General features: G+C 35.6%; 1 protein-coding gene across 1 annotated transcript in view; it reads right to left on the bottom strand.

Annotated features, from left to right (window-relative positions):
* Stk31 (serine/threonine kinase 31) overlaps positions 1 to 12795 on the bottom strand; it is a 95998-nt gene that overhangs the window by 56214 nt on the left and 26989 nt on the right. The window contains exons 7-10 of the mRNA XM_076853852.1: positions 11364 to 11722; positions 9986 to 10160; positions 7936 to 8051; positions 4959 to 5118 (exon numbers count right to left, since the gene is read on the bottom strand). Of these exons, the coding sequence (XP_076709967.1) occupies positions 4959 to 5118; positions 7936 to 8051; positions 9986 to 10160; positions 11364 to 11722 (810 nt within the window). The remainder of the gene's footprint in view (positions 1 to 4958; positions 5119 to 7935; positions 8052 to 9985; positions 10161 to 11363; positions 11723 to 12795) is intronic.

Below are 12795 nucleotides of genomic sequence, written 5' to 3'. Positions count from 1 at the left end.
AATTCTTAGAGGTAAACGAAAACTCAGAAACAACATATCGAAATCTTTGGGACACTATGAAAGCAGTACTAAGAGGAAAATTCATTTCATGGAGTTCATTCCTTAAAAGAAGGAAAAGCCAACAAATAAATGACCTCATACTACACCTCAAAGCCTTAGAAAAAGAAGAACAAATCAGCAGCAAATACAGTAGAAGGCAAGAAATAATTAAAATTAGAGCAGAAATCAATGAAATCGAAACAAAAGAAACAATCGAAAAAATTGACAAAACTAAAAGTTGGTTCTTTGAAAAAATAAATAAGATTGATAGACCACTAGCCACACTAACAAAGAGAAGAAGAGAGAGAACCCAAATTACTAGCTTACGGGATGAAAAAGGCAACATCACAACAGACAATTCAGAAATACAGACGATAATTAGAAATTATTTTGAAACCCTATACTCTAATAAAATAGAAGATAGTGAAGGCATAGATAAATTCCTTGAGACATATGAACTACCCAGATTGAATCAGGAAGATATAAACAACCTAAACAGATCAATATCAAGGGAGGAAATAGAAGAAGCCATCAAAAGACTACCAACCAAGAAAAGCCCAGGACCGGATGGATATACAGCAGAGTTTTACAAAACATTTAAAGAGGAACTAATACCAATACTCCATAATCTATTTCAGGAGATAGAAAAAGAGGGAGAACTCCCAAATTCATTCTAGGAGGCCAATATCACCCTGATTCCCAAACCAGAGAAGGACACCTCAAAGAAAGAAAACTACAGACCAATATCCCTAATGAATTTAGATGCAAAAATCCTCAATAAAATTCTGGCAAATCGTATACAAAAACATATCAAAAAGATTGTGCACCATGATCAAGTAGGATTCATCCCTGGGATGCAAGGCTGGTTCAATATACGGAAATCAATAAACGTTATTCACCACATCAATAGACTTAAAGATAAGAACCATATGATCATCTCGGTGGACGCAGAAAAAGCATTCAACAAAGTACAGCATCCCTTTATGTTCAAAACATTAGAAAAACTAGGGATAACAGGAACTTACCTCAAAATTATAAAAGCTATATATGCTAAGCCTCAGGCTAGCATCATTCTAAATGGAAAAAAAAACTGAAGGCATTCCCTCTAAAATCTGGAACAAGACAGGGATGCCCTCTCTCACCACTTCTATTCAATATAGTTCTCGAAACACTGGCCAGAGCAATTAGACAGACGAAAGAAATTAAAGGCATAAAAATAGGAAAAGAAGAACTTAAATTATCACTATTTGCGGATGATATGATCCTATACCTAGAAGACACAAAAGGGTCTACAAAGAAACTACTAGAGCTAATAAATGAATTCAGCAAAGTGGCTGGATATAAAATCAACACACATAAATCAAAGGCATTCCTGTATATCAGCGACAAATCTTCTGAACTGGAAATGAGGACATCTACCCCATTCACAATATCCTCAAAAAAAATAAAATACTTGGGAATCAACCTAACAAAAGAGGTGAAAGATTTATACAATGAAAACTACAGAACCCTAAAGAGAGAAATAGAAGAAGATCTCAGAAGATGGAAAAATATACCCTGTTCATGGATAGGCAGAACTAACATCATCAAAATGGCAATATTACCAAAAGTTCTCTATAGGTTCAATGCAATGCCAATCAAAATCCCAACAGCATTTCTTGTAGAAATAGATAAAGCAATCATGAAATTCATATGGAAAAATAAAAGACCAAGAATAGCAAAAGCAATTCTAAGCAGGAAGTGTGAATCAGGAGGTGTAGCGATACCAGATTTCAAACTGTACTACAAAGCAATAGTAACAAAAACAGCATGGTACTGGTACCAAAACAGGCGGGTGGACCAATGGTATAGAATAGAGGACACAGAAACCAATCCATAAAATTACAACTATCTTATATTCGATAAAGGGGCTAAAAGCATGCAATGGAGGAAGGATAGCATCTTCAACAAATGGTGCTGGGAAAACTGGAAATCCATATGCAATAAAATGAAACTGAATCCCCTCCTCTCGCCATGCACAAAAGTTAACTCAAAATGGATCAAGGACCTTGATATCAAATCAGAGACTATGCGTCTGATAGATGAAAAGGTTGGCTCCGATCTACATATTGTGGGGTCGGGCTCCAAATTCCTTAATAGGACACCCATAGCACAAGAGTTAAAAACAAGAATCAACAAATGGGACTTACTTAAACTAAAAAGTTTTTTCTCAGCAAGAGAAACAATAAGAGAGGTAAATAGGGAGCCTACATCATGGGAACAAATTTTTACTCCTCACACTTCAGATAGAGCCCTAATATCCAGAGTATACAAAGAACTCAAAAAATTAAACAATAAGAAAACAAATAACCCAATCAACAAATGGGCCAAAGACCTGAACAGACACTTCTCAGAGGAGGACATACAATCAATCAACAAGTATATGAAAAAATGCTCACCATCTCTAGCAGTCAGAGAAATGCAAATCAAAACCACCCTAAGATACCATCTCACTCCAGTAAGATTGGCAGCCATTATGAAGTCGAACAATAACAAGTGCTGGCGAGGATGTGGGGAAAAGGGTACTCTTGTACATTGCTGGTGGGACTGCAAAATGGTGAGGCCAATATGGAAAGCAGTATGGAGATTCCTGGGAAAGCTGGGAATGGAACCACCATTTGACCCAGCTATTGCCCTTCTCGGACTATTCCCTGAAGACCTCAAAAGAGCGTACTACAGGGATACTGCCACATCGATGTTCATAGCAGCACAATTCACAATAGCTAGACTGTGGAACCAACCCCGATGCCCCTCAATAGATGAATGGATAAAAAAAATGTGGCATTTATACACAATGGAGTACTACGCAGCACTAAGAAATGACAAAATCATGGAATTTGCAGGGAAATGGATGGCACTAGAGCAGATTATGCTAAGTGAAGCTAGCCAATCCCTAAAAAACAAATGCCAAATGTCTTCTTTGATATAATGAGAGCAACCAAGAACAGAGCAGGGAGGAAGAGCAGGAGGAAAAGATTAACATTAAGCAGAGTCATGAAGTGGGAGGGAAAGGGAGAGAAAACGGAAATTGCTTGGAAATGGAAGGAGACCCTCATTGTTATACAAAATTACATATAAGAGTTTGTGAGGGGAATGGGAAAAAAATAAGGAGAGAAATGAATTACAGTAGATGGGGTAGAGAGAGAAAATGGGAGGGGAGGGGAGGGGGGGATAGTAGAGGATAGGAAAGGTAGCAGAATACAACAGTTACTATTATGGTATTATGTAAAAATGTGGATGTGTAACCGATGTGATTCTGAAATCTTTGGAATGTTTTGAATAACCAATAAAAAAAAAATAAATAAAAAAAAAAGATGTTCAGAGTATAACCAGAGGCAGAAACAACCAATACTTAAGATGGAACAAGTTCAATGACAATAAAAAGCTCATAGGTGTTACAGACAGCTTTAATGGTTATGGGAAATATCTTTACAAGAAAAAAAAAAAGGTGTTCATTTTCATTCAATACAATAAACTAAAGAAAACTGAAATAGGAAATAAACAGACTTGTACTTAAGCTAATAAAAAAATGCACATAAGGGCTGGGGCTGTAGCTCAGTGGCGGAGTGTTTGCCTAGCATATGTGAGGCAGTGAGTTCAATCCTCAGCACCATATAAAAATAAACAAAATAAAGGCATTCTGCCCATCTACAACTACAAAAAAATTTTTTTAGTTTACATGAAGTATTTCAGTCTTCATACCTTCCTCACTCACAAACCACCTCTCAACACTAGATGGCTTAGATAGTATTTAATAACATGGAAGAATCTAAAACACTACTTATACTAGAAGACAAGATCCACGTGAGCATGTGTGAAAGTTATCCTAGTTCACAAGGCTCCTATGAGTCCCTCAAAAGTTCATAATTATTATAATAACTCCACAAGTTGAGCTTCCCAGAGTCCCTTGAAAGACACACCCAAATGCAATAATCCCCATCAAGAATCTGTAGTTGAGGCTGGCTGCTGGCATACTCCTATAATCCCAGCCTCAGAGGAGGTTGAGGCAGGAGGATCACAAGTTCAAGGCCAAACTCAGCAATTTAGTGAAATCCTAAACAATTTAAGGAGACTATGGCGTTGGAGAAGATAATGCTAAGTTAGCCAATCCCGAAAAAACAAAGGCCAAATGTTTTCTCTGATATAAGGAGGCTGACTCACAGTGGGGTAGGGAGGGGGAGCATGGGAAGTATAGACCAACTCTAGATAGGGCAGAAGGGTGAGAGGGAAAGGGATGCAGGGGTTTAGCAAGCCTGGTGGAATGTGATGGATATCATCATCCAAAGTACATGCATGCAGACACGAACTGGTGTCAGCATACTTTATATACAACCAGAGATATGAAAAACTGTGCTGTATATATGTAATAAGAAGGAAACAATTTAGCAAGACTGTTTCTCAAAATAAGAATTTAAAGACTGGCGATGTACCTCAGTAGTAAAGCATTCCTGAGTCCAATCTCCAGTATCAAAGGATAAAAAACAAAAAGAATTTGTAGTTGATAATCGTTCCTAGTCCAGATACAATCAGGACTTACAGTTTCTATAGATAATTTTGTCCAGAAATACAGGTGAACTATTTTATCAGATTTCCAAGAGAACAGAGAAGAGTTAATCAAAGATCATACAAAAGGGAAAAGGTTCTATTAACCATTTATCTACAATTACCAATTATCTTTCTTATAAGGTAATACTTTTGTAGCATTTTCACATTAACCATTTGATTATACAAATAAAGTATGTATTTAAAATGTGAATAAAGCATTTAGTTTATGCAAATATCATTGCAATAGCCGCAGTCCATCTCTGCTTTCTCAAAAGATAGTATGCCTTCATGTTCAACTGATTAAAAAATATAAAAGAGAAAAATTCTCAACCCACCACATTATAACAACTTTGGATCTTCTCCTGAGCCAGACTGTATTCTGCCCAAATTTTCTCCAATTCATTCAAAGAAGCTAGAGTAGTAATGCACCCTTCATCCAACACTTGTATAGCATCTGAAAGGTCATTTCCAAAACGAACACTGATGTTGACACGCCTATTTTTTTAAAACAGCAAAAAAGATAAGATCAAGAAGTCAGAAAGTTAGCATAAGAAAAGCTTACATATTACTGGTCTAAAAGTTACTATTACCATTACTGGCTATGAAGAGATACATTTTAAATCATTATATAAAATCACTTATAACTTTAATAAAAACTTGATTTTTAAAATTGGGGGAAAATAAATTTTTAAAAAACATGATATAAAAAGATACCTTCAAACATCTGAAGATTTAAACAATATCAAATGTCTTTTTTAAAATTTTTTGTTATTTTTAGATATACATGACAGTAGAGGGTATTTTGATATATTACACATACACAGAGTATAACTGATTCTAGTTAGGATCCATTCTTTTGATTGATCATGATGTGAAGTTTCATTGGTAGTGTATTCACAAATGTCAAATGAACTTTGAATTTCTCATCTATAATCATATTTTTAAGAACTTCTCTGAAAATTTTAGACACAGCCAATCTTGTTTAGCAAAACTAGGATACTCCTGGTACCCTAACAAACAGACTAGCATTTGAAGAGTTAAAAAATACAACCTCAAAAAAAAAAAAAATACAATCTCCAAAAAAAGAAAAGAGAGGCAGGCTAATTAGAAAAACTAACAAGATCCATTCACTTTTTTTTCCCTAGCTTCCAAGCAGACTGCTACCACTCTAATAGGTCATTGTTCCCTCAAACATAGATTAAAGCATATTGTCATTTTGGCCCAAAATCTTGTCTTAAGCTTTGTCAGAACGACCAGTTGGTTTTTGGTAGTGTATCAAAAATTCATTAGGCTCTAAAGGGACCAAGTTGCTCAAACTTTTAAAAGACACACCACATGCCAACTGATAGATTTATACTGAAAAAAAAATTCCATTGAGGGGGAGAAAACTAACAAAATATTTATTCAGGGAAACATCTCAGGGTATCAAAGTGCAGAAGAAAGTGAATTACTGGTTTTAAGTACAGCGTACAGGATGAAAAGAGACTGTTGTCAAGAACTATTTTATTCAAACTGACAATTTAACAACCTTAACGAACAATAATGCAACCCTCTGTTAAGATAAAATACCTACTGTTATGGTTTAGATATGAGGGAGTCCCCCAAAAGCTCATGTGTGAGACAATGCATGAAAGTTCAGAGTGAAATGAACTTTCACTTAACCTAATGAGTGTATTAATCCCCCATAATAGGGATTAACTAGATGATAATTACAGGCAAGTAGGGTGTGGCTAGAGGAGATGGGTCATGGAGTCAGGGGTGTCTTTGGGGTACAGATTTCATCCTTGGAGAGTGGAGCTTGCTCTCTCTGCTTCCTGGTACCATGCTCCCAGTTGCTTTCCTCCACCTCACTTTTCCTCCATGAAATTCTGCCTAACTTCAGGACAAGGGGAACAAAGTCAGCCATCTGTGAACTGAGACCTCTGAAATCATGAGCCCCAGATAAACTTTTCCTTCTCTAAAACTGTTCTTGTCAGGGCTTTTTGTCACATCAGCAAAAAGCTGACTAAAATACTTACATAATTCTATTTTTTTAATATTTACTTTTTAGTTGTAGTTAAACACGGTAACTTTGTTTTATTTATTTTTATGTGGTATTAAAGAAAGAGGATAGGAAAGGTAGCAGAATACAACAGTTATAATATGGCATTATGTAAAAATGTGGATGTGTAACCAATGTGATTCTGCAATCTGTATTTGGGGTAAAAATGGGAGTTCATAACCCACTTGAATCTAATGTATGAAATATGGTATGTCAAGAGCTTTGTAATGTTTTGAACAACCAATAAAAAAAAAAAGATGGAACCCAGGGCCTTGAATATGCTAAGTAAGCCCCCATAAATCTATTTTTATTAAGCTTATACATTTTATTTCCTCCCAGAATACTAATTAAAAAACAACAACTTGTTTCTACTTAAGGAAAAAAAGCCATGAATCAAATGAACCAAAAAAACTGCTTTTGTGGCAGAAAGGAGGCAATGGGGTTTAACAAAGCTTAAAAACTATACCTGGTAAACATAAAAAGAAATCTAAAGGAGACACTCTAGGATGCTGCCAATTGCTGGCATCATGAAGCAGTGCCAAAAACCTACATAATTTTAATGCAGACTTTTAAGAAATACTGAATAAACTCAATATAAGATTTGTGAACTCATTTCTTCCAACTCTATAAAGATCACTTTGTAAATAATATATTTTTTATTTAGACAGAGCACAATGAAGTAATTTAGATTCCTGAAGCCTTTAGTTTCAGTATTCTCAAAAATAAATAAATAAATAAAAATAACCCCAAGCAAAACAATGACATGGTAGTTTTCCATCAAACTACGTTTTAGAAATTGTGTTTGGGGGTTTTGCTGGGTTGGATGGTTTTTTGTCTTCTTTTTAATGCTGGGAATTGAACCAAGGGTGCTTAACCATTGAGCCACATCCCCAGTCCTTTTTTCTTACTTTTTGAGACAGGGTCTTGCTAAGGCTGGCTTTGAATTTACAATTCTCCTGCCTCAGCCTCCCAAACTACTGGGATTATAGGTTTGTGACACCTGTCTTTTGTTTTTTTAATTTCACTCTCAAGAGGTGGCCTTAGGACACTAAAGTTTCAAGTAGTGACAATAGAAAACTAACAACAAAGACCATAAAAATTACTCTCAGGAATAACTATTTTTAGTTTCTCTTTAAAGTCATAAAAATACAAACATTAAATTTCAAACCAAAACAGTAGGCATTTTTAAAATCCCATTTTAAAAAGCACTCAAAATTAATTGGTAATTATTTTAAATTATCCTTCCTTCTCAAAAATATGCTTTTACATACCTAATTTCTTTCAATTTTTCCACCTTAGCTGCCAGATTTTTCATTCTGGTACCTACACGAGTCTTTAGAGTACTTTCTAAATGTTTAGTCAAATCCAGGGTAGCTGCTTTCTCTTGCTGAAACAAAGAACACACACATGCTAGTGAAACTCAAATAGGAAACTGTATTTCTGACATTATTTAAATGATTTTTTCAGGTGTAATTTAAAGTTAAATAATGTTTGTGTCAAAATGAGTTGAATTGTTGAGCACCCAGCTGGTGTCAGAGAATTGGACCATTGATCCTGGAACAACACATTAACATTTGAAAACCACAGTTACTCTTTTTTCTAATATTTTTTTAGTATAGAGGGACACAATACCTTTACTTTATTTATTTTTATGTGGTGCTCAGGATTGAACCCAGTGCCTCACACTGTGAGGCAAGCGCTCTGCTACTGAACCACAATCCCAGCCTCACACAGCTATTCTTGGGAGATTGCGAGGGAGAATGAACCTGAAATTGAGCCTAACTTGAAGCCTAACTACCATAAAAAAGGAAATATATAAAGAAATCAGAAGTGCAGATTAAGTAATTCAAGAGATACACCAACCAAAATGCAATATATAGGCCTAACTAGAGGGAATTCAGACTGGAAGAAATCAATCTGTAAAAGAACTTTCATGGAGCAAGATAAAAAAATCTGAACATTGTCTGAATTTTAAATTATATTAAGCAAGTACTACTTAGTTTTAGTATGAATAATATTATGGTATGATCTGGTTGTTTTTTGTTTGGGGGGTTTTGTTTGGGGCTGGAAGTTAAACCCAGAGCTTTGCACTTCTAAGCATGCACTCAATGAGCTACACCAGCACCAAGTCCTTTTTTGTATTATTATTATTATTATTAGTTGTAGTTGGACACTAGATGTTGATGGACCTTTATCTTAATTTATTTTTATGTGGTGCTGAGTATGGAACCCAGCGCCCCACATATGCTAGGAAGGCACTCTACTGCTAAGCCACAAGCCCTGCCCCACCCATTCCTTTTGAAGTCCTTTCCTATTAACATTGTATGCATACTAAACAATATGAAATTCTACAAATGAGATTTGTTTTAAAATAATACACAAAGGACAGATTTAACTAAGACTAGACCACCCATGATCATAAAAACTGATATTGAGTACATGAGGATTAATTATTTAATCTTTCTCCTTCTGGAATGTTTAAATTTTCCATAGCTAAATGTTTTTTTGTTTTGGGGGGGGTTACCACGAATTGAACTCAGGGACACTCACCCACTGAGCCACATCCCAAGCCCTATTTTGCATTTTATTTAAGAACTCAGTCACTGAGTTCCTTAGCACCTTGCTTTTGCTGAGGCTGGCTTTCAACTGGTGATCCTCCTGCCACAGCCTCCTGAGAGGCTGGGATTACAGGTATGCTCCCAGCTAGCTAAAAGTTCTTTAAAGAACATAAAAGGAACTGGGTGTGGTGGCACACACCTATAATTCCAACAACTGAGGAGGCTGAAGCAGGAGAATTGCAAGCTCAAACGCAGCCTCAACAACTTAGCTAGACCCTAGAAAAATGAGTGAGATTTCATCTCAAAATAATTTTTTTTTAAAAAGGTCTAGGGGGCTGAAATTGCAGCATAATGGTAAAGAACTTGCCTACCACGTGTGAGGTACTGGGTTCAATCCTCAGTACCACATTAAAAAAAATTAATATGTAAGTGTATTGTGTCCACGTACAACTGAAAATGTTTTAAAAAATAAAAATAAAAAGATCTGGGGATGCAGCTCAACAGTTAAGTGCCCCTGAGATCAATCCCTGGTACCCCCCCAAAAAAATAACAAAATATAAATGAGAAATTCAATTTCAAACATCCAATGAAATCCACACATTATTAATTTAAAATGTAAGAAAAATTTTTCATCTATAAACAGATATAAGGAAAGGAGAAAATAAATTGGGGAGTAGAAAGAAGAGTTCCCCTTCTGTAAGAGCAAATCAATGTACACATTTCTTGGTTGAACATTCTTTACAACTTAAGCTATTAAACATACCTGCAGCTCCTGGGACATCTGTTCTACTTTCAATTCTAATGCCTTATAACTTTCCAGAAGAGCCTCCTTCTCTGTCTTTAGTTTTTCATTCTCTTCAATCAGTTTCTGGTCCTGCTTAATTTTTGCCAGGCTGACATTAGACCCTAAATTAAAGTCACCAACAGCCAAACTTTCCCTATTAAAAACAAATACACTCATTTTTAAAGATATACCGTATAAGGCTGACAATGTTCACAAATCAAAATTACCTTGGATTTTTATAATTGTAGAGTTAGCTTTGGAAACTAAAATCTTTATCTCATTCAACATTTAAAATTTTTAATTTAATGCAAATTAGATTTTACAACTGAGTCATGATTCAAAAACAGTACCTCCAACTATCCTATATTCCAGATTCCTCATTAGCACAATCAACTGAAAAAAACAAAGTAAATGGCATTTCTCACAAATCTTTCTCACAATTGTGTCCCCGCCCTATTTGATAATTCAGTTCCTAAAACACTTGTAAGATCCCATCAAATAGCTATGTCACCCAAAACCTGCCATTAAGGTTTGGCTCACAATGCAGATATTTGCTATATATAAATATCAAATCTTAGTTTTTTACTTCAAGTTGATGATTCAAAATTACCTAAAAAAGGAAATCCTAAATATATGTTTAAGTTGGCAGATATATGCCAATTCCCCTGATCCGCTTATTAATATTGTGCATTGTGATATAATGAAATATCACAATGAATCCCATAAATATGTACAATTACTGTTTTAATTTAAAATACTTTTTAAAAATTGAATTCCTTTTGGAATAATCAAATTCCATCATAATAAGTTTTCATAGGAAGAACAAAGAAACTCATTCAAATATTATTAGAGCTATAGAAAAAAACACCAAAAATCTTTTCTTTCTTTCTCTTCTTTCTTCCCCCACCACCCACCATCTGAGCCCCATTCTTCTCCCACAACACACACACTGGAGAATGAGCCGAGGGCCTCCTGCAATGCTAGTTCAGGCTCTACTACAGTAGAGCTATACCCCTAGACACAACTTCAAATATTATTTGAAACTTGGCTTTGCATCAATAATTCCCACTTAGGGGTAGATTTTTATTTTTGATAAAAGCATTCAAAAGAGTTGGCATGAAAGTTGGTATGTGAATTTTCAAAAATCCAGGAATTATTTTTCTTTCAAATCCCTCTGAATGACAACATTCTGTTAAAGAAGAGAGCAGGTATTTGAGAAAAATATAAATTACCAAAACTGCTCCTCAAAAATCACTGACATAGTGAAGGATTCCAAAAGCATGAGCATTAACTTCTACAAGGGCCACTACCATAAATTTGAACTTAGTTAAAACTAAAAACCCCACCACACTCTTACTTTGGAAATGTCACAGGATTTCCCGCATCATTTTCATTCTTCAGATCAAGAGTCAGCCTTCCATTTAAACGTCCCTTTGGCCTACTGAAGGTTGACTGGTTTGATCTGTGCCCCCACAAGGGAATGGGGTTCTTGAGATTCCTCAGAGCAAGTTGACTAGGATCCGATTTTTTTTCCTCACAGGCATTAGGGCTGGAAGAGAGTTTGCATTTTTCTGCAAATCCTTTCTTAGCCACCTCTTCCCCTATATCAACATTGCCATACTCAGCCTGAGCAATAACTGTTCCATCTTGATAGGTTGCTTTAATTCTCATTTTTATTTCCTTTTCAAAAATCAAGCTCCCCAAAAAGGTTCTGCCCTAAGAAAGACAAGAAAGAAGACATAAACCAGCTATATCACATTTCTCTTCACTTTTCTTTCTACCCATTTTTTTTAGGTATGTTTTTTCATTCTAGAATCTCTATGTAAAGTATCTTATCTTGTTGTTGGCTACATGCAAATATACTTCCGCATGTATATGAATGTATTCCAGTAACATAGTTGCAAAAAATCCAAAACTAAAGCTAATACCTGTATAAGCAGCCATGTTTATAAATTTTGAAATGTATACCAATTAAATATGTAGAATAATTTTTGAACCCAAAAGAATGTAGTAACAACTCTGGCCCCATATAAATATAATGGTGTCCTTATATCTTCCCAGAAGATCTAAAATCTGCATACTACAGTGATACCACCACATTGATGTTTACAGCAGCATAATTTACAAGAGCTAAATTATGGAAATCAACCCAGATACCTGTCAACAGATGAATTGATTAAGAAATGGTGACACACACACATTAATGGAGTTCTACTCAGCCACAAAAATTAATGAAATTATGGCATTTGCCAGCAAATGTATGGAAATGGAGAACATCACACTAAGTGAAATAAGTCAAACTCAGAAACTAAATGAGTGCTTTCTCTCACAGGAAGAAGCTAGAGTAAAATAAAAGAGGAGAAAAGGATAAGATAACATAATGATAAAGAGAAGATAAGTAATGTAAAAAAAAAAAGAGCTCAAAAGGCAGAGTGGAAGAATGGGTAAGGGAAGACAATGTAAAATGAATTCTTTAAAAATCAAATTATGTGCATATATAAATATACAATAGGGAGGGGATCCAACATGGCGGCCGGCGAGGAAGCTGCACTTTCAATATCTCCACATTAACGGGATCAGAAACACCAATTAAAACAGCTACATTCTACCTACTGAGGATCTTCTAGCAAAATTCCGTTGAAAGGAGACCTGCCGAGAATTAGTAAGTTTATTAGACGTGACAGTTTGCCCCAGACAAGTGAAACTTGACCGGCAGCGCGGGCTCAGAGTCCAATCCCGCGGCCACCCGCCGCTTCTGCAAGCGGCAGGCGGCCCAGAGCAGCGCGGCA

Source organism: Callospermophilus lateralis, chromosome 1 (genome assembly GCF_048772815.1).
Source record: "Callospermophilus lateralis isolate mCalLat2 chromosome 1, mCalLat2.hap1, whole genome shotgun sequence".
NCBI classification, from domain to species: Eukaryota; Metazoa; Chordata; class Mammalia; order Rodentia; family Sciuridae; genus Callospermophilus; species Callospermophilus lateralis.
The sequence above is the reverse complement of the archived record's forward strand: the minus strand, read 5'-3'. Positions and strand labels throughout refer to the sequence as shown.